Source organism: Podarcis filfolensis, assembly GCF_964270895.1.
Source record: "Podarcis filfolensis genome assembly, chromosome: 10".
Classification (NCBI taxonomy): domain Eukaryota; kingdom Metazoa; phylum Chordata; class Lepidosauria; order Squamata; family Lacertidae; genus Podarcis; species Podarcis filfolensis.
The window spans coordinates 29,804,793-29,825,488 of record NC_139612.1 but is presented as its reverse complement, the minus strand read 5'-3'; the positions used below and the strand labels follow the sequence as shown (position 1 = coordinate 29,825,488).

At 42.8% G+C, this 20,696-nt stretch overlaps 1 protein-coding gene and 2 long non-coding RNA genes across 6 annotated transcripts in view; 2 read left to right on the top strand and 1 right to left on the bottom strand.

Moving 5' to 3' along the window:
- LOC310744009 overlaps positions 1-5,051 on the top strand; it is a 43,770-nt gene extending 38,719 nt beyond the window's left edge. For 3 of the 4 annotated variants that reach the window (XR_014539334.1, XR_014539335.1, XR_014539336.1), the window contains 2 exons: positions 1,806-1,941; positions 3,633-4,598. This is a non-coding gene — a long non-coding RNA (uncharacterized lncRNA). The other variant, XR_014539333.1, reaches the window with a different exon arrangement.
- Positions 1-20,696, bottom strand: part of SRGAP1 (SLIT-ROBO Rho GTPase activating protein 1) — a 108,707-nt gene that overhangs the window by 31,613 nt on the left and 56,398 nt on the right. Inside the window, exons 3-6 of the mRNA XM_083574419.1 lie at positions 18,095-18,257; positions 9,834-9,896; positions 1,774-1,956; positions 1,256-1,384 (exon numbers count right to left, since the gene is read on the bottom strand). Coding sequence (XP_083430545.1) covers positions 1,256-1,384; positions 1,774-1,956; positions 9,834-9,896; positions 18,095-18,257 — 538 coding nt within the window. The remainder of the gene's footprint in view (positions 1-1,255; positions 1,385-1,773; positions 1,957-9,833; positions 9,897-18,094; positions 18,258-20,696) is intronic.
- On the top strand, positions 6,730-12,891 carry LOC310744033. Its single transcript, XR_014539365.1, has 2 exons — positions 6,730-7,030; positions 12,630-12,891. It is a non-coding gene; the product is annotated as an uncharacterized lncRNA (long non-coding RNA).

The following is a 20,696-nucleotide window of genomic DNA, read 5'->3' as shown; positions in this document are numbered from 1 at the left end:
TAATAATAATAATAATAATAATAATAATAATAATAATAATTTATTTATACCCAGCCCATCTGGCTGGGTTTTCCCAGCCATTCTGGCCGACTCTCAACAGAATATTAAAAACACAATAAAAGATCAAACATTAAAAACTTCCCTAAACAGGGTTGCCTTCAGATGTCTTCTAAAAGTCAGATAGTTGTTTATTTCTTTGACATCTGATGGGAGGGCATTCCACAGGGCAGGCGCCACTGAGGTCGGCACCATCACTCTGACTTGTGCTTGGAAACGTACTGGGAGCCAATGTGGGTCTTGATAATAATCTAATGGAACTTTAGTTAGTATTAGTTTGTCCAGATGTTAAGGGATGCCCTTCAGCAACAAACAACTGCTTCTCCAAAAAAATGGCTTGCTTCCCAACACAGCATGAAGAAAAGAAGCACCTGCATTTTCAGCAGCGTGCACCCGCATGCTGTGTGTTCACATTTAAACTGTAATTTAGTGTAAAGGTAAAGGGAGCCCTGACCATTAGGTCCAGTCGTGACAGACTCTGGGGTTGCGGCGCTCATCTCGCTTTATTGGCCGAGGGAGCTGGTGTACAGCTTCCCGGTCATGTGGCCAGCATGACTAAGCCATTTCTGGCGAACCAGAGCAGCGCAAGGAAACACCGTTTGCCTTCCCGCTGGAGCGGTACCTATTTATCTACTTGCACTTTGACGTGCTTTCAAACTGCTAGGTTGGCAGGAGCAGGGACCGAGCAACGGGAGCTCACCCCGTCGCGGGGATTCGAACGCCGACCTTCTGATTGGCAAGTCCTAGGCTCTGTGGTTTAACCCACAGTGCCACCCGCGTCCCTGTAATTTAGTGTAGCTCTGCTTTAAAGTGATGTGTGAATCAGGCCACAGTCTTAGGTCCTTCCAAACTTCTGGCTCTAATCAGAGCAGGATACTTTAGCGTCAAACAATTTTTTAGGCCCATGGGCACATCTGGATTTTTGAACAGTAGCTGCCTCCACTGGTCACTTCACTCTCTCCTAGATAAGCCTTGCCCCAGAGGGACAGAAAAAGAGAAAGTACACGTACACACACACACACACGTACACAACTGTTTTCAAGGGATCTGAGTTCAAGTTAGATCCAGCAGAATTAATGTGAGCTTTACCCTAATGTGACCCACCCTAACCATGTCAAGGCCAAGGGGGCAGTGAGTAGGGGGCTCAGAGGCTTTGTGACCCCTTCATGTAAGAATTGCATGAATACCAGCTACTTACATCAATCAGATCTGAAAGGTCATGAATGTAATACTTGAACACAGTGCCGTTTGTTGCTTCAAGGGTTAGAAGATATTCATTTCTGGCTTTAATGGATTTCAGCTTGTTTTCAGAATATTTTGCTTGACGCTGAGGGGGAAAGAATAGCATTAAAATATGGGGAAAATGCACCAGTTATCTCACTTAGCAAATTCTAAATGAATGACTGTTGTTCAAAAAGTAACAGCAAAATGACTACATGGTCAGTATGTATTAAATTGCTGCTGCTTTCCAATATCCTTGTATGTTGCTATTTTCAAGTCTCCATTGTGTATGCCTAGCTTCATTCTGCCTTAGATTTAAGATCTAATCATAATATAAAACAACAAAAGCAGCAATGGGAGTTCCAATCCCCTTTCAAGTCAACCTCCTGTTGACTGGCCATCCTTACAACAGATCTATGCCCCCATCTCAGAAAAATATTGGAACTACAATTCATTAACTTCAAATGATTAAGTGGTATTAATGGATAAATGTACTTTTTCCTTCATCTTTTCAATTTTCTTCACAGAGCTGCGTCTCTGGTGTCTGTCCTCCAGCCGAATGTGAAAAACAGGATCTCCCGACCTCCCAATTTGCTTCTCTTCCTGTTTTTCAGCTTCCTTTAGTTTGCTTTCTGCACTGATGCTTTCTGTATGATACATATGGTAAGTTTTCATGACCTATGACAGAAGAAGTTAAAGGTGAGCTTAGAGAAAATGAATTATTACCTGTTTTAGTCTTTGGACTCTGGGCAGGCTATAGAATTTTTTTAAAAAATAAAGTGATAAATAAAACCTCTAAATGTGCACAAGCTCAAACACCTGAGCAGCTTATGAGGAAATAATCTAATAATGGTGGGGCTCAGAGAATAATTCCCTATGTATCTTCACTATCTACCTTGATCAGCAAGGCACACATGGTTGATCGCAAGAACTGCATAGCTATAACCAGGTTAACATGCCATTCACGTCTGTTACTCTGAAGCTAGTATTTTTCTATGTTTACAGAGGTAAGTAGTTTTCCCTCCCCTCCTGAACATTATGTTGTTCCCTTCTAGTAGAGAATCATTAGCCCAGACTGCTTAAATAAGAAGGACACTTTGCCCCTTAATTCGAAATGCCCAGGCAAGTATAATAACCCTTACAAAATTACACATATGAAAATTGCCTCTGGGAGCTTTTTGGCTGAAGAGAGAGACAAAACTGTGTAAATAAGTAAAATAAGGCAGATGGTAGAGACATCATTAAAAAAACCCAACACCTGACAGATAAGGAGCACAGTGAAAGGAAATGAAAGTACCTGCTGTATTTAATTAGTTAATTATACAATAAAACTCAATATTTTATCCTTTTCAGAAAATGTTTTGAAATCTTAAAAGTAGGAACGGCTACATCAAACGCGTGGAAATGCAAGGCCTTACTTTAAAAAATAAAAAGAAAGTCTATAAAATACACTCCAGTACATTTATGGGCATGATTTATTCAGGAAAAACAGTCCCATCGTTTCCAGACCTTGGGTGATACCGTATTTTTCGCCCTATAGGACGCACTTTTCCCCCTCCAAAAATGAAGGGGAAATGTGTGTGCGTCCTATGGGGCGAATGCAGGCTTTCGCTGAAGCCTGGAGAGCGAGAGGCGTCGGTGTGCACCGACCCCTCTCGCTCTACAGGCTTCAGGAAGCTATCCGCAAGCCCGGCGGGAGTTCCCGTGGGCTTGCAAGGCTTGCGGGCAGCAGCCTGCAGCCCGAAGCATGGGGCGCCCTCCGGAGGACGCCCCGTGCTTCGCGCAGGTGTCCGCAAGCTTTGCGTACCCGGGGGGAGTTCCCGCAGGCTCGCAAGGCTTGCGGGCGGTAGCCTGTTCTGGGGGCTGGGGTCGGGGGAAGCTCAGGCTTCCCCCGCCCCAGCCCCGCGGCTGGGGGGGGGGGGAAATAAATTTTTTTTATTCATTTCCCCTCCAAAAAACGAGGTGCGTCCTATGGGCCGGTGCGTCCTATAGGGCGAAAAATATGGTAAATACAATTTTAACAAATGAGACTTCCAACAAAATCCTGCAGGGTCTCCATACCTCCTAGCAGGAGTGTTCTTGTTCAGGGTTTCTGCAACCACACATGCCCACCTGCAAGTATTGTAAGCAAAAGGAGCCCAACTACAAAATTCAACATCTCTTTCCATTGCCCTCCAGTTAACTGTTTTTCTTTTCCAATTAACAGTCAATCATTCTGTAGCTACTCAGCATGTTCAATCCTCATTGGGCAGGGGTTTTTTGTGTATGTTCTGCCACAATAATATTAGTAGTAGTAGTTCTGCATATCTTGGCGGTCTCCTAAGTATGTTAATATATCCCTACTATTTTTGCAGTGGTCCCATCCTGGCTCCATTTTCTGCCACTCCCAACACATGAGTTTGCTCCTAGAGGAAGCCATGGCTGCTTTCTGGATTGTTTTCCCCACCCCAAAAAACCACATGGCCTTTTGTGTAACTGCTAACTGGCTTATTTGCTGCTGTTTGTTCACTGTCTCAAGCCTGATCATAGGTTAAAGCAGTGAAACTAAATGCATTTAAATGAAAATAAAATCCATTGAAATACGTCTTGCCTAGTTACTATGCACTGTGCTTGGCTTCATGTTGTAGCTCTGCTTTCGCAAGTTCAAATAAAGCCCCCAAACTGAAGTGTTTTCCTATTGAATGAATAAGCAAGACAACAGTGAGAGGATGGACTTGAAGAACATGCATATCAGAGTGTATGCTTGAACACAGATATAAACAGAGTAGTCTTTCAAATCAATTGTGTCAAGGGACACAGTTCACTTTTTAGAATACTAAAATCTTGCAAAAGGCCTGTGGGCCTTTTGCAGTTTTTAAAAATATTCTTAGGAAGAGGTGGATTTTGGAGATACTTTTCATTCCATTTGCATGCTTCACATGCTATTTAGCTTTTTACTTTTGTACTGAACATGCTGCAAGATCACTTTGTAGTCCATCTCAAAGGATGGGATTTTTGAGCTTCAGAGAGACGCAAGACTTTCAACTGCGTAAAGAACCCCTCAGCAAAAGGGAGATATTTTTCAAAATCAAAAAGGCTTTTCATGCTCCAAGACCATGTTGGCAGGAGGTGCGAAGCACACCAGACTCCAACGTCTTCATCTCCTTTAACCTGTTCTTTTTTTCTTAAACATATGACATCCATTATCTACTGATTGCAAGTGTGAGACTAAATTCTCATGTCAGTGATATGATAATTCATTGTCTAATAATGAGGTGGCTGAAAATGAGCTGCTGGCATGGCGAAGTAGTCAACACATGACCCATTAAAAATGGCTTTTCTTCAACTTTCAGTCTGCACTGAGGCAAGGAGAGAACTATTAGGCAACTATCAGGATCACCATTGTGCCGGTGGGACTGTGGAGAGCACGGATCTCACTGTCATGTGTGCAGTTGTGCCAATGTCTTGGAAACAAAATCTTGGAAAAAAGTAATTACAGAAATCAGTATACTTACAGGTAAGAATGTGATCCTGGACACTACACTATGTATTTTGTCTATTACTGATAAAGGCACTGCAGTTAATCATATATATTCTGGAAGTTACTTGATTAGCAATCACTCACGGCTGAAAAGAATCTTCATACTATACCTTACACCAGTGTTTCCCAACCTTCTTCTGACTGTGATCCCCTTCCGACCTTGTTTCCTTCCTGTGGTGCCCCCCATGGTTGTAGCCAAGGGGGGCAGCTGACCCCCAGTAAGTAAAAGTCAATACAAATATGAGGTTCTGAACCCCCCCTAACAAAAGCCTGCTGCCCTAACAAAAATCCTGGCTATGTCCATACGCCCCTTTCTACCAGCAGAATGGTAGCTTATTTAAACGTTTTGTTTTTAAATGGAACATGTTTTATCTATAACTTATACAATTTATACAATATACAAATACATAAAATAGTAGGAGCATAATGAAATATTGTTGAATCAGAAGAACATAGAATCACTGAGATGGAATGGACCCAGAGGGTCATCTTTCTAGTGCAACCCCCTGCAATGTAGGAAACTCAGCTAAAGCATCTATGGTCATTCAGCCTCTGCTTAAAAACCTCCAAGGAAGAAGAGTCCATAACTTCCTAAGGGAGATCCATCTTCCATGTATTATAAAAAGTAAACACTTATTTGACCCCAGTTATCTGATGCAGAGGGGGAAACCTACAGAAACAGTCCAAAAGATGCACAGGGAGTTCTGTATATATGTGAGAATTTGAAAAAGCAAGCGGTCCTTACTGACCTGGTGCAAAAAGATCTTGTCATCCAGAGGACTCCTGGCTGCCTAGATAAAACACTATAGCCCCACACATCCTTACTGAACTCAGTGCGGCTTTCTTCTGAGTACACACTTAGTTATTTGCTAGATGCAAGTCAGCAGCACCAGATGACCCCACTCGGCTAGGCCTGGGGTGGATTTCACCCCATGCCTTGCAGAGCTGGGCCAGCGCTGCCTCTGGGACCAGCACTGGTGGCAGCAACACACAGCTATGGCTCGCCCAGCCCTACCCATTGCCATCCCACCACTGCACTTTCCTGACCTGGGGGATCGCAGGCTCAACTGGTCAAAATGTGAGCCTCAGCAATCGCCCCTCTCCCATCAGAAACTGTTACAATAAAACGCACGTGGCAAAAAGGAGTGTTAGGCCCTGGTGGACTGCCCCCTTACCCGCTTGTGATTGGTCAAGCCGATAGCCAGCCAATCAGGATTTATTTAAAAAATGATTTCTCCCCCCTTCACTTCTCACTTCCCTTACCAATTTAATAATATTGCCTATTGGCCTTTTTTTGGTGGGGTGGGTGGAAGCTTTTGCTTGATTTATAAATTCTGAAGTCATATTGTTAGCAATATTCTCATATTCCGCAGATGGACAAATGGACTGGTTCACACATGTCACTAAGCCATGGTTTGTTCATAAAGCTACTATGAGTTGTTGTCCCACAGACAAACTAATGAACTATGGCTCGATTCTCAAAAGTGTGATTTGTTTTCCAGCTGTCTCTGCCTTGTGTCTTTGAAAATGGAAAAAAAAAACCCAGAACAAAGGGAAATGCACACGGTCTAAAGAACATAGTGCATTTTTTAAAGCAGTGAGTTGTTAATAGTCCAAATAGCAACAACAACAAGTGGAGCAAGAAGCAATTAGTACCACTTGCAATATAACACTGTGCCACAAATTAACAGGATTCGAATGAGCTGCACTAAATACTAAAAGGTAGATCTCTATAGGTAGTAGTGAAATTCACCAAAACTAGTATTAGACTGAAATATAGACACTGCTTGTGTTTAAGCTGAAATCAACACAATATACATCTATCTGAGAGAATCCATTTTACTAATTTGGTCCCCATTAAATAATTAAACCAAGACTCTTACAAGCTATTTTATCTGCACGGTGGCCTGACTTCTCTTCAGATTTTAAGTCCCGTTGTAATTTACTTTCCAAATAGTGGTGCATAATGGTGTCTGCTGCCCCTGGGCAGAAGAAATTTGCTGCTGCTTCCATTTGTCTACTCCTTCCAGATCCCAGCTCTTCAGAATGTGCAGGTCTCTTGACTTAACCCCAACCACACACACTCTTAAGCCACAGTGGAATCCACAGGGCTGCCTGGAAAGAAAGGAGCGTGGGCATGACTTGTGCCCAAGCAACCACCAAGCAGGAGGTGGAGGAAGTGACAGCACACCCAGGATGCCAATCATGCCAGCAGGCTTGTGGCCACAAGAGGTCAGTCAGTGCTGATTTTTGATGCTCTGTCACCCGCTCCCCAGGCTTCTTCCTCTCTCTCTTCGTAAGGCCACTGCATAGGTAACAAACAGACCTCAAGGTGATGGCGTGGCCGCCCATCATTGTCCTGTTCTGAAGCTCCAGAAGAGTCCAGGCAGCTCTGATGCATTGGCATGGTTGAGCCAGGAGAACAATAATGGCCGAGGTGCAATTCTGGGTTGAGTGATGCTAAGCCTTGGAAGACTTTATCCCCTGTTCCTGGTTGTGTGAAGAGGGAACCCCCAGCCACAGATGTACCGTATTTAGGCAACTCTAATGTGCCATCAAATCGAATGTGCACCCTAATTTTTGCGACGTAATTTGGCCAAAAAAAGGTGCACATTACATTTGAGTAAATATGGTATTTATGTGACGGCAAATCAGCTTGTTCCCTCCTCAGATTTGCCATTCTGGGCAACTGCCCCAGTTTGCCCTTCCATAAATATATTCCTATTTCAAATTGGTATATTCTTCTACCTACTTTCAAGTGGAGTAACTTTTTAATGTCATAGAAATGCTTACTTTTACAGATACCTTTGAACAAAATAATCCACTATACTGTGGCAGCACTGAGATTAAAAATCTCTCCTTCTCACTCTGTTGCAGTAGATTTAAAACTTTAATCCCTTTTTTCCACCAAGTGACTCCACAGTTCTATGGCACACCTGAATGCTAATCAGGAACCAGTCATTTAAATTTTAAAATAGGTCCTTTTGGGAACTGTTCATTTCATCAAACAAGTACAAGAAACTGGGCAAACCACTGGGGCCACGTACTGCAGAAACAGATATTCACCTTTCATTTACTTGAAACAAATTTCTATTTCTACAAAGGCACGGTGCCAACAGAGCTCTGAGTGTTTTCTGGCTTTTGTTACCAATATCCATGGGCTGTAGCCAATGCTAGGCACACTTGAGAGTAGACCCACTGGAATTAATGGATGTGACTTAGGTACATTCACTTCAATGTGCCTAGTCCAAGTAGAACTTAGGTGGATACAACCCTTTATCAACAACAGACACTGTTTGGTAGATATATGCCTACACAGAATGTCTCAAAACGCACAAATTAATAGCTGCTGGAGTTTTATTTTACTGTTCATTTTAGCTTTACATCAATTTGCCTCCAAATGTTCAGACGAGGTAAAACATTTACATATTTAAAGTAAAGTAAAACCAGTTAAAAATAAAATACATTGTCAAAAGGATCCCATCTCTGGGCTCCAACACTTAAATTTCTAGGCGAAGGAAGAGTGGTGTTTTAGGCATGGGTATTCTAGAAGCACCCACTTGTTGCTTTGCTGTTTCGGACCACTGATGGAATAGCAAACTCTGCTGTCCTACCTGGTAGACAGGTGGGCAGTCTCCTTTACCTGCCCAAATGGTGGTGGTGGCAAAACTTGAAAGAACATCAGACCTACCTACTTAGAGGTTTATGTTAGGACAAATATAGAATTTTAGTATGCAAATAGTTCATCTTATTCTCTGTTTTATTCAGCTGCGAATAACGGCAGGCTTTTATTTCGACTTGTATTTCATTATACCTGTAACCCACAAACCACAGAAGCCACTCTAAATTACACAGCTAACCTTGATTTTGCACTGTTTACAAACATTCTTATTTACATTATAAAAGTAATAAAAAGGGGAGTCAATACTAAATTATCTAAAGGAACAGTGCTGCAGCATCTAATTACTCCGAACTCTACTAAAGGGCTAATATAATATGCTTTATGGAACAAAACATTATCTTTTCCTGTCGAAATAACACAGTTTTATTTATAAACTGTTTACAACTTTTCTTTTCAACTATTTAAGGAGGGGGGATTGTTATGAGACATGGGATGGCCCATAGCTCAGAGGTAGAGCTCCTGCCTTGCATGCAGATGGCCTCGGGTTCAAATCTCAGCATCTCCAGAGAACCTGGAGAGCCATGGCCAGGCAGGGTAGACAATCCTGAGCTAGATGGGCCTCAAAAAGGTCTGACTCTGTATAAGGCAGCTTCCTAAGTCTGGAGTGAGCAAGGCTTAGGACAGCGAGCATCTATGAGACCACAAGTGAAGCAGCACCCCCAAACAATGGCATGTGTTTTATTTATTTTCCCATTTGTTGAACATGGGTCTTGCTCAGAATTTTCATACAAATTCATGTACTACGTTTACCGTAAAATGCTCTGTTTTTTCCATGAGATTAGGACAATATAACAATTAGAAGCCAGTGAGCACGAGTACACCAACCTCAGAGGCTTAGCTCTTCATATCAAAAAGTCCCCTCTCAAGAGTAGTAACTGGGGTGAGGGCAATAAAGGAATTTGCTCCCATGCAAGAAGGACAGAGGCAACCATATTATGCATCCATGTATGTCAGTGAAAAGCTCTGACTGACATAGCACTGTTTCAGGTGGGAGGAGACGTGAGGTTAAGTCCAGGAACACTTAGAAACCATGGTTCATGACATTGCTGGAAAGGTGAAATTACAATGAACCACCTAAGTGCACTAAGCATACCTAGGGAACTCAAGACACCATCCAAAGTCCAGTTAAGCATATGGCAGATTTCAAAGGAACAGCGAGTCTTGAAGATGATTAGACTCCCATAAGAATGTCTCTTTTGAGACCACCTCAACAGCCTTATTTGTCAAGATGTCACCAAATGAAACACACTGTATTCTTCTACGACGTGTCAGCTCAATTAAAAACATTCAAACATGTTACAATGGATTTTCGATGAACAATTCTTTCAAGCAAAGCCAAATCAATATGCTTACCGTATAAAGCTCATTAAGAACCCTCATTAAATCCTCATGAAGCTGGAATGCAATCTCTTTGCTCTGTAATTAAAAATAAATTATTAGGAAGAATCACTTAAAACTAGAACCAAATCAAGAGGGTTGGGGAGGTACTTTTTTTACTGAAGTTTTGCAGGGAACAAAATTTGAGTATACACACACACACACAAGCTTTTTATGCCTCCTTGAGAAAGGGAGCGAAGTTGTTCTTCAGGCAGGTGTAAGGGAAGAGAATACATACCGGCTAGAAAGACAACTGAGCCAACAGTCTTCATTTTGCTACTCTGCGGCAAATAAATCTACTGCATACAGCCCTGCAAAGCAGCCCAGTGTTAGCAGCACTGGCTCAACAATGGGCTGCCATTTCTTTTTGCTGAAGCTGATTCAGGGTGAAGGCACTGCGGCTTTGTTTGGCCCCTGGTGACATCACCCTGTAGGCTAAACCTGATTGCCTATGTGGCACTGTGATACCATTACATCTCTAAGCAATCTCTAAAAAGGCTACAATCGCTCAGGGGAGCCAGGAACACTAGAGGAAAAAAACTAAGCAGCAACCCAGAGAGGAATCAGTAGCTGAGAAGAGCTGTAAACAGTCATAGCAAGGGAGAAGATGCTGCCCCCCCCCCCAAAATTTTTTGGAAATGTTTCAGGATGAAAATGTGGTGCAGGCAGTGCTTTTTTCCCAGGTGTAGCACTGACTTCGTTGTGAGTACCGACACCTTTCTAGAAAAAAAAGCATTGGGTGCAGCCATACTTCAAACCCAACCAAAATTTGCTGTTGTGCCTTTTTATACCATTCACTCATATTATCTGAAGGGCTGTGCAGTGGAGAGCTTGGCATTTTCTCTTGACAGCATTTCACTATTCCAAATATTAATGATTCAGTGATGCATTGGCAGACAACAGCTGGAGAAAAAATGCTCTCACACAGCTGAACAGCATAATTAGAAGACAGGGGCCAAACTGAAGGGCTAAAGTTCAGGATGTAATAAGCCTTTTGAAAATTAAAAATACGCTGTATTAGACAGAATGATTGTGCATCTAACAGATTCACAGGTGATTCCATTTTATATTCAAACCTGCTTTTATCTATGAGTAGTACTAAATGTTAGCCAATGGAACTCACACACTATCTACTAAGACGGTAGTAGGCTCCCTGCAGTTTTGTGTAAACTACTTAAAATAAGGACAAAACCTAGACTGCTTGTGTTCCATCAGCCTCAGGATCTCTTATCCGTCAGAATTAACCATTCTGTGTTATGTGATCCTGAGAAGTCACTCTTGCCTAAGAACATAGGGATACCTTGATGGACCAGACCAAGGCCTACCAAACCTGGCATCTTTAACAAGACTCTCAGATTTGTGTAGTCAACTAGAAACTGGCCAGTGCTCCACTAGTGGACCCTGGTCTACTTTCTAACCACCTTCATATTAAGGTAAAGGACCCCTGGACAGTTAAGTCCAGTCAAAGGCAACTATGGGGTTGCGGCCCTCATCTCGCTTTCAGGCCGAGGGAACTGGCGGTTCGTCCACAGACAGCTTTCCAGGTCATATGGCCAGCAAGACTAAACCACTTCTGGCGCAACGGAACACCGTGACTGAAACAAGAGCACACAGAAATGCCATTTACCTTCCCGCCGCAGCGGTACCTGTTGATCTACTTGCACTGGCTTGCTTTCAAACTGCTAGGTTGGCAGAAGCTGGGACCGAGCAATGGGAGCTCACCCCGTCGCGGGGATTTGAACCGCCCACCTTCTCATCGGCAAGCCCAAGAAGCTCAGTGGTTTAGACCACAGCGCCACCCGTGTCCCATCTTCATATTAAGGCCTAAAGCAATACATGTAATGCTTTCAAGAATGTAATGTTATTTATGATAAACATGTGCAGCCTTGCATACTTGAGGTTTTTGACATGTGGGTGGCAGCAGGGGCACTTATGAACGCACCGCCCCCAACAACCCTGTGCACAGCATACTCCCCATAGTCTCTGTGTTGCTCCAGGAAGACCTACAGGCAGCTGCTATTTGCATCTGCTGGAAAACACAAAGCCATGTCCCTGAGCACACAGGGGTGTCTACCTGCATTCAGGTGAAGGCGAATGCAAGTCCCCTGCTGATTTTCACTGTGCTATGTAGCATGACATTCACAAGGATGTTGGGGGTGAGGTTTACATGTGCAATCCTGCCCCTGTCCACACACAAAGCATTTATGTGTTCAGGCAAACGCCTGAAAATTTAAACAAACTTGCTGATGACTTCTAGTTTAGCAAGTTGCACAAAGTGCTTAAGTTCTTTTGCCGAAGAATGCTGACTTTCAGGTCAGCAGCAGAGTGTTCTGAGAGTGTCCTGGAATCAGTGGAAGGGCATTTAAATCTCCTAGGACACTCTGCTGCTGCCTGAAAATACACCATTCTTCAACATTGTTCCTAAACCTGGCTCTCCATGATCTTAGAAATTAGCTGCTTTACAATCCTCTCACACTCTCCACTCTCTAGTCTTGTTGCTGCGCCCCTCCACCACACTGCATAGAACTGCTTTTCCATCCGTACAGGCAGTTTTAAGTCAATTCAACATGCAGGGGCTAGCAGGGTCTAACTTATAAACGCTACATATTTTTGTGCTATTAATTGGAGACCCAGCTGTCACCTTATAAAGAGTTAAACAATTTCTCACTCTCATTATCTCCACTTAATCTTTTGGAAACAAGCAATTCTCATTTGCATGTGCAATCAAATTAATGATTACATCTTTGATTGTGTGGGTTTCTCTATTTGCAGACTTGCAGCATGTACAAAGGTTAGAAAGGTTGCCGAGAAGCCCGGCTTGAGACCAGTGCCAAAGCATACAAAGAGGGGGCCAAAAGAAGCCTTCTGCATTATCCTGACTTTCAGTGTAATTCTCTCCTTTTTTAAGCTTTCATTCCTTTTTGCCCTAACTTTGCGTTTTTATACCTGTACCCCAGAAACCCGCACCTATACCTTTTAGCACTTCCCACAGGCAAGCCAATTGATTTTACATTAAACTTGGTCCTGTTTTTTTTTAAAACAGAAATGGGCAGTGCCCAATTATTAAATAGTTCCATTGTGCATATGTGGAGAACACCCAGCCCTCTGACATTTTTGTTCAAGGCCACTAAAAGTCTGCTGATCAAAATAGTTCAAACACCACAAAAAGTGCTTAGTAGACGAATACATACTTGTAGGAACTATGACGACGTACATTTGTGCTGTAATTGTAGGATTTGGTGTTATATTTTATTGGTGTGCCATAGTCCATAGGGCTGTTGGCTGCAGCTCCCTGCAGAATGTGTGCATGTAAGGAAATGACTGTTTTCCTTTGGCAAATATGTGACAAGACTCTATGAGGTACTCAGTGTGTTTTTAGAAAGAAAGAAAAACCTTGCTGATATAGAATGCCTACTTGTATTGATAATTTCACTAATGAATACATTTAAGGATTTAACAGAGATGACTCGTATTAAAACTTCATTGAAGGAGATTAAACCAATCTTCTTGTGTTAAATTAAGGCCACTATATTCTTCCTAATTAATTTTCCCAGAGTTTACACTATTTTATTAATCTGTTTGCATTGTATTTCTTTTTAAAAATATCTAGTAATAAAAAAATACATATTTCCTGTCAAAAAAGTAACTGGCTTCGTTTATTAATGCACTGAGGAGTTTGAGTGCAAACTGATACTTGGTAAATTAAGTGGAATGACATTGCTTCTTAATCATGTCTACTCATAAGTAAGTCCTAAAATTCAACAGGTAAGTGGGGTAGGACTGCAGTCTAAGATCTTCTGTCATTATAATACTAGAATGACCAGCTGACACATTTCAGGGATGGGTGGAGCCTGATGGAGCTGGTCTTTCAGCAAATCAGATGGCGGGAGCCCTGCTTCCCATCTCTCCTACGGAAGTAGTCTGATGAAATGGCTGTCCCCAGCTTGCATGTGAGAAGAGAGGAAGCCCGAGATGCAAAGTAATGTTTATGTGTACCTTTCTGACGCTCTGCCTCCCTGCCTCTTTCGAACAAGGGCACCAGGCAGCAGCCATGCCACCTGCACAGTGACCCACTCCCAGTGTCTTCCAACACTCTGGTCACCCTCAGTGAGCAAAGCAAGTGGTAGCAGCTAAGACCATATTGTGCCCCCAGTTCACTAGCTGTTGCTGAGTATATCTAAACTCTGGAGAGTCACTTCAATTCAAAGGCACTAGTACAGCAAAATGGGAAATCTGGGAATCCAGGCATCTAATATTGGAAGACTTTCTCCTGTCTGTGACAGTAGAAAAAAAGACTACACATAGTGGATTTCTAGGCCACTGTGACCTAAACCAGGCATAGGAAAACTCAGCCCTCCAGATGTTTTGAGACTAGAAGAGTTTGGATTTGATATCCCGCTTTATCACTACCCTAAGGAGTCTCAAAGCAGCTAACATTTTCCTTTACCTTCCTCCGCCACAACAAACACTCTGTGAGGTGAGTGAGGCTGAGAAACTGGTCCTGTTAGCTAGGGATGATGGGAGTTGTAGTCCCAAAACACCTGGAGGGCCGAGTTTGCCTATGCCTGACCTAAACAGTAAAACCTATTCTTGGGTGTTTTTTTTACAGCATCTTCAATACAGATACAAGTTCTCTGAATACGACTCTGAACAGCACCTATCTTTAAGCTTGGCATATCAAAAGATGCACCACTGATCCTGTGCCCTGCTGACAAGACAGTTTTAACTCTGAGCATCATCTACCCTTTTTCCTTCTCTGCTTTTCTTTTTGCAGGTGTATTTCAATGAAATCAAGTTCCTGGGCCCAGTAATCTTAAACACTACCCACAGCATAGATTCAAAAGATCACATGCATTGTACTGTAACACTGCCTTTGAGTTAAGGTCTCCTTGAGCTTGTACATGACCTAAAAGCTGAAGGAGAAATTGAGTTTTAAAAAAAAAGTTTTATTGACTTTTAGATGGCCTAAAAAGCTTTCACAAATACCTACTTGGCATTCATGATGAAAAACAAAGGGCAGTGTTTCCAGCTAACTGGATCCAATAGCCACTGTACACCTCACATCATTCCTGGCAAGACAGCAAATGGAACCAACGTCTCTTCCCCCTGATCCTAATCAGAGAGTAGAGACAGATTTAATCTAATTAATCCTTTAAAAAAAGAGAGAGAGAGAGAGAGAAATGTTTATCACTGACATAGAATTAATAGTGCAACTGTGGTAAACATCTTAATTGAAAGGAGAGCTTATTCTAATTAAATTAAATGTGAAGTGATTATATAGCTGTTTTATCTTCCATGCCAAGGAACACTATTAGATGCCTTAACAGGCAAATAAGCAGCATTAAGTGTGAACTAAAAGCTATTCTGCAATGTAACTTTTTGTCTGATTTCTACCACAATCCTATGCATGCTTACTCAGAAGTAAATCCCACTGAGTGCCCTGATGTTTAATGCCTAGTACTGCAGCCCTTGACATGTAAATATTATTTTGCATTGGATTACATATTCCAATTGCTGTTAGGAAACCGTAATCAGGAAGGCAAGAAACGTGGAGTACAGACAGATGGCGCATGCAATGTAAGTCTGACTTTCAGCTATGGAGTAATTTACATGTAGCTGAAGGGAGAAGCAGGGTGGATTTTTAAAAGGCTGATCTTCTGACAGCTGGAAAGCCCACTGGAAATGCCCAATCAGTGCTTGCTCTGCCATCTCTTCTGTATAAAAATGGAAAGCCAAAAATATCTTCAAAAACTAGGCTATAGTTATATGGCTGATGGACATGCCATCATCTAAAAATACTTCTTTAGTTTGCAGAGAAAACAGAATAATATAAAAGGCAACATGCTGGAAGGCATCTAAGCTTGTGATATGGTGAACAGAGGTTCCACTGACCTTGCTGCAAGTTTTGCAATAAGCACAATTAATAGCTAACTACCGTATCTCCTAATTATAACACAGAAATAAAATAAAATAAAATGCCCCAATTCAGAGAGGCTGGGCACATATGTTTCTTCTTCTTCTTTCTTTGGAATAAAAAGAAGAGTGCTGTACTTCACTATGTTGTGTAGCTGCAATGGAGCACAGAACTGAAGATCCCCATTTTAGAGCAATTCATTCTCTTTGCCTCAGGCATTTCACTCTGCCACATAATTTTATTATATTTTTATTCCTCTTTTCAGACTAGTATTGTCTCCCAATGTGGCTCTCGGCAATGAGGGAGGGGGTACATCTTCAAGCAGCAGGATTATGTTGATTTAAGAAAGACTTCACACCCATCCACCACATGGTCCATTTAGTGAAAAATGGGCACACACACCCTCAACCCATTTTATAATCAAATCAGAAAATGTGTGTTTACCATCTGGTCTGGTCTGGCCCTGAGGACAACATATACAGACTGTAGAAAACCCATAATAGTTTAATATATTGTCATCTGGACAAGAAAGAGCAGCTGAAGCTTGTAGTAGTAGTAGTAGTAAGGTAAAGGTAAAGGGACCCCTGACCATTAGGTCCAGTCGTGGCCGACTCTGGGGTTGCGGCGCTCATTTCACTTTATTGGCCAAGGGAGCCGGCGTACAGCTTCCGGGTCATGTGGCCAGCATGACTAAGCCGCTTCTGGCGAACCAGAGCAGCGCACAGAAACGCCGTTTACCTTCCCGCCGGAGCGGTACCTATTTATCTACTTGCACTTTGACATGCTTTCGAACTGCTAGGTTGGCAGGAGCAGGGACCAAGCCACGGGAGCTCACCGCGTCGCGGGGATTCAAACTGCCAACCTTCTGATCGGCAAGTCCTAGGCTCTGTGGTTTAACCCACAATGCCACCCGCATCCCTAGTAGTAGTAGTAGTAGTAATAGTAGTAGTAGTAGTAATAATAATAATAATAACAATAATAATAATAATAATTTGCACCCCACCCATCTGACTGGGTTACCCCAGCCAGTAAGCTTATAGCACAGCATGGAGGTTTCTTGCTTCAACCAGTTATTTCTCAATTCTCTACAAATGGAATCTCTTTCAAGTAGTTTAAGAAGAATAGAGTATTATTCTACTTTGGTAGGTTCAATCTATGAACTTCCCTCCCTATTGTGAAGACGACAAATACGTCTCTTAATAACAAAGTGTAGGGCTTATTTTTAACCCTTCCTGTATTTAAGAAAAACCTTCATCACGAAAAGCACTTTATGGTCTACATTTACAGTAAGAAATGCTGTCAGTGAGACAGTAATATCCTAATGGATATTATATATTCATTTAAAAATTATGTATTTTATGCTGCAATCCCACACACGCTTACCTAGGATTAAGTCTCACTCAACTCAGAAGGGCTTACTTCTGAGGAAACATGTATAGAATTGCTTTAGGGCACAGCACTCTTAAACTGGGGGGAGAGTGAAGTAGTGGATGGTTTCCTAAGCCCTGTCAGCTAACACCAGCCACACATTTCTTTTTTAGACAGTAAGTTTTGCCTATCGTTTTGCAGTGGGGTTTTAAAAAAGTATGGTAGATTCAGGTTGGGCTTTGCAGGGAACGAAGGAGGTTTGGATAAGCTAATAGCAGTAGATAGCTCGTAAGACAGAGTTGTTCCGCCTGGCCTTTGGCTTGGAATCAACTTGATCCCCTCCCCTCTTTCCTCTTTCCTTCTTCCTTTCTCCTTCTGCGATGGAACTCCTATTTGGGGACTTCCCTGGCTTTTTTCTGGCCCACATAGGACCAGTCTGGATAGTTGGCCTTGGTGAAGATTTGACGTTTCCATCCCCAAATAGTTTTTGATTTGAGTTTCTACTGAAATGAGGCTGCATTTTAATGTTGTACTTAATATTGTTTTTAAGTTGTATTTTAATCAATTGTTTTTACCTAGTGTTCGCCGCCCTGAGCCCGGTCTTGGCTGGGGAGGACGGGGTATTAATAAAATATTATTATTGATCTGTGCCTGTGGAGCTTTCTTTCCATGGGTATAAATGTGGCCTCTAGAATAGAAGCACCCAGCTACTCACAGGCTCCACCCCATGCTGATTCCCTCCAGCTGGGATCTAGGGGCCAGGATTGCTCTCATAAACTACCTGGATAGCTCAGTTGGTTACAGCGTGGTGCTGAAAACACCAAGGTTACAGACTCGATGGGACAGCTGCATATTCCTGCATTGCAGGGGGTTGGACTGGGTGATCCTCGAGTTCCCATCCAACTTTACAATTCTATCATTTCAAGATGAAACCCGAACAATCAAAATACAATACCTTCTTGAACATCCTTGTGGAATCTTCACTTATCTGCATAAATCGCATGATGACGTTGTTCAGGTAGATATCACTCAAGGTTGCATGATCTTTGCTTTCCCGTCTCACTTGGTTGAGGAGTAAATACCAGCAATTTACTGGAGACAGCAGATTCTGGTCTTTCCTGTTGAGTACAGATATTTTACATCATTTGTATTTGCTACCAGTATCAATAAGAACATGACGACAACCATTTATTTGTATAAGTACATTAAGAGAATGGGTAACTTAAACATATCCAGAATTGTATTACTATATGCAGTAATAATTTCTTAACACTCTTTAAGCAACCACTGACAGTGAACATCAGGGCGACTGCAGGATTGCAAAAGGGATTATTACAATGCATATTTAAGGGTGGTGGAGATTCTAATCTTTCATGGTTGTCCTCAGCCAGGAAATGTTAAGAATCTCAGATTTACTTGACAGGGGTTGTCTATTACATTAGTAATAAAACAAAGTACCGTACTTTTCGCACCATAGGACGCACTGGACAATAGGACGCACCTTGTTTTAGAGGGGGGAGAACAAGAAAAAATAAATCTCCCTCTCTCTGCCCAGCGCCCCTTCAGCAAAGCGGCAGGAGGCGCTGCGCAGAGAGGGGAGAATTTCCCCCCTCTTGTTTTCCCCCTCTAAAACAAGGTGCCGTTTAAGGTGCGTTCAGTCGCCTTCAGGCGGCTACCTTGGAAGCCTGGAGAGCGAGAGGGGTCGGTGCGCACCGACCCCTCTCGCTCTCCAGGCTTCAGGTTCCTTTCGACCTGCTCTTTGGGGCTGGCAGGGGGAAGCCCACCACCAGCCCCAAAGAGCAGGTTAGGGAGCAGCGGAAAGCTTCTATGGCTTCTTTAGCCCCGCACGCACTCTCCCGGCTGGAGAGGTGGCGCGTGGCTAAAGAGGCTGCTGCAATAGCCGTGTGTCACCTCTCCAGCTGGGAGAGGGTAAGCGAGGCTTCTTTAGCCCCTTGGGCGCTCTCCCGGCTGGAGAGGTGGCGCGCGGCTAAAGAGGCTCCTGCCATAGCCACGCTTCACCTCTCCAGCAGGGAGAGGGTCGCGGGGCTATGGCGTCTTCGCTCCATAGGACGCACACACATTTCCCCTTCATTTTTGAAGGGGAAAAAGTGTGTCCTATAGAGCGAAAAATACGGTATGTATTTTTAAAGATATAACCATTTAAATGACACTCCATTTGCCAGCATCATTCATATTCATGCAGAAAGTCACCAAACAACAAAGCACGATGCTTCCAGTTGAACGTTGTAGCGTGCAACTGAAAACAAGGACATATCTCGGGGACAGGATGTCACCACGCTTCTTTGTGGAAAGCAGGTCACATCAGGTGGAAAGACTAATAGTATGAATGAAAAGGAGCACAAAAAGACACACGATTGTTTCATGCTTCTGCTTTCTACACTCTGATTTCATGGAGGGAAATAATGGTCCCATCCACTACACCACTTCCCAACAACCTGGCTATAGAATTACTGCAGAAATAGTGCTTTGGTTAATGGAAATGTTGTAAATTTATGTACTACCTAAATTACAGCCAGCAGATACAGCTAGCACAGTCAATTAGATGGTGTTTAGGATGCAATCTAAACTTAAACCCATGACCCCTGCCAGGGCTTTATGAGAGTGACAGGGCCACTGCCACATTTGCCGAAGTAGAAGCAGTAACATAGCTGCCCCGGCCTTGAGCTGCTGCCGTGATCAGGCCCAGATTGGCCATCATGCCAATGAATAATGGCAGCGTGACTGACTTGAGAGCCAACCATCCCAGACCAGATCAGTTCCACCTGTGAAACACCCTATTTCGGCACCTTCTGCTGACTATTGATCTCAGGCATCCTGCTGATGGCACTCCTGCCCTGCCCACATGTTTGATGGTGGAAAGATGTGTGTGATGAAGTGGCTGTTTGCATTACTGCATTGGTAATGTCTTACTCAGCTGAGCTGCCCAATCTACCCCCTTGCCCAGCTTAGTGCAAGAGATGGTTGGGTGGATCTGGCTGACAGGAACCTTGGGGATTCAGTATTTGGACCATTGTTTAGTGATCATAAACTCACAGAACGGCATCAGTCACTATCTTTCTACCTCATATCTCCTTCTCTCAAATGACAATCACAGATACCTCCCAGAGTTATCAGGAGGACCAACCAATTCTATGGTAATCACTCACGTTAAAAATCAGAATACAAATAAATGCACACTGCTGTTTTTAATACTATATAAAACTGATTCCTCCCCCCAGCAAAAAACAACAACTGATCCCCAAGTAATTTCATTTTAAGAAAAAAGCACTTAAACTACATTGAAATATCATGGTCTTGATCCAATTGGACTAGAAATAAGCCACATGCCTGCACACTTCCTCCTTGCCTGCCTGGTTTTACCCAATAGTTCTTGGTTTAAAGTCTCCCTCCAAGCTACGACATGTAACCAGAATACAGTCTTTGTTTCACATTGAAAGGAGCCCTTAAAACAGTTTCCTCATTTGGAAATTCCAACTAAACATTAGGAAGAACTTTTTGACAGCAAGAGCTGTTTGGTAATAGAACAAACAACTACC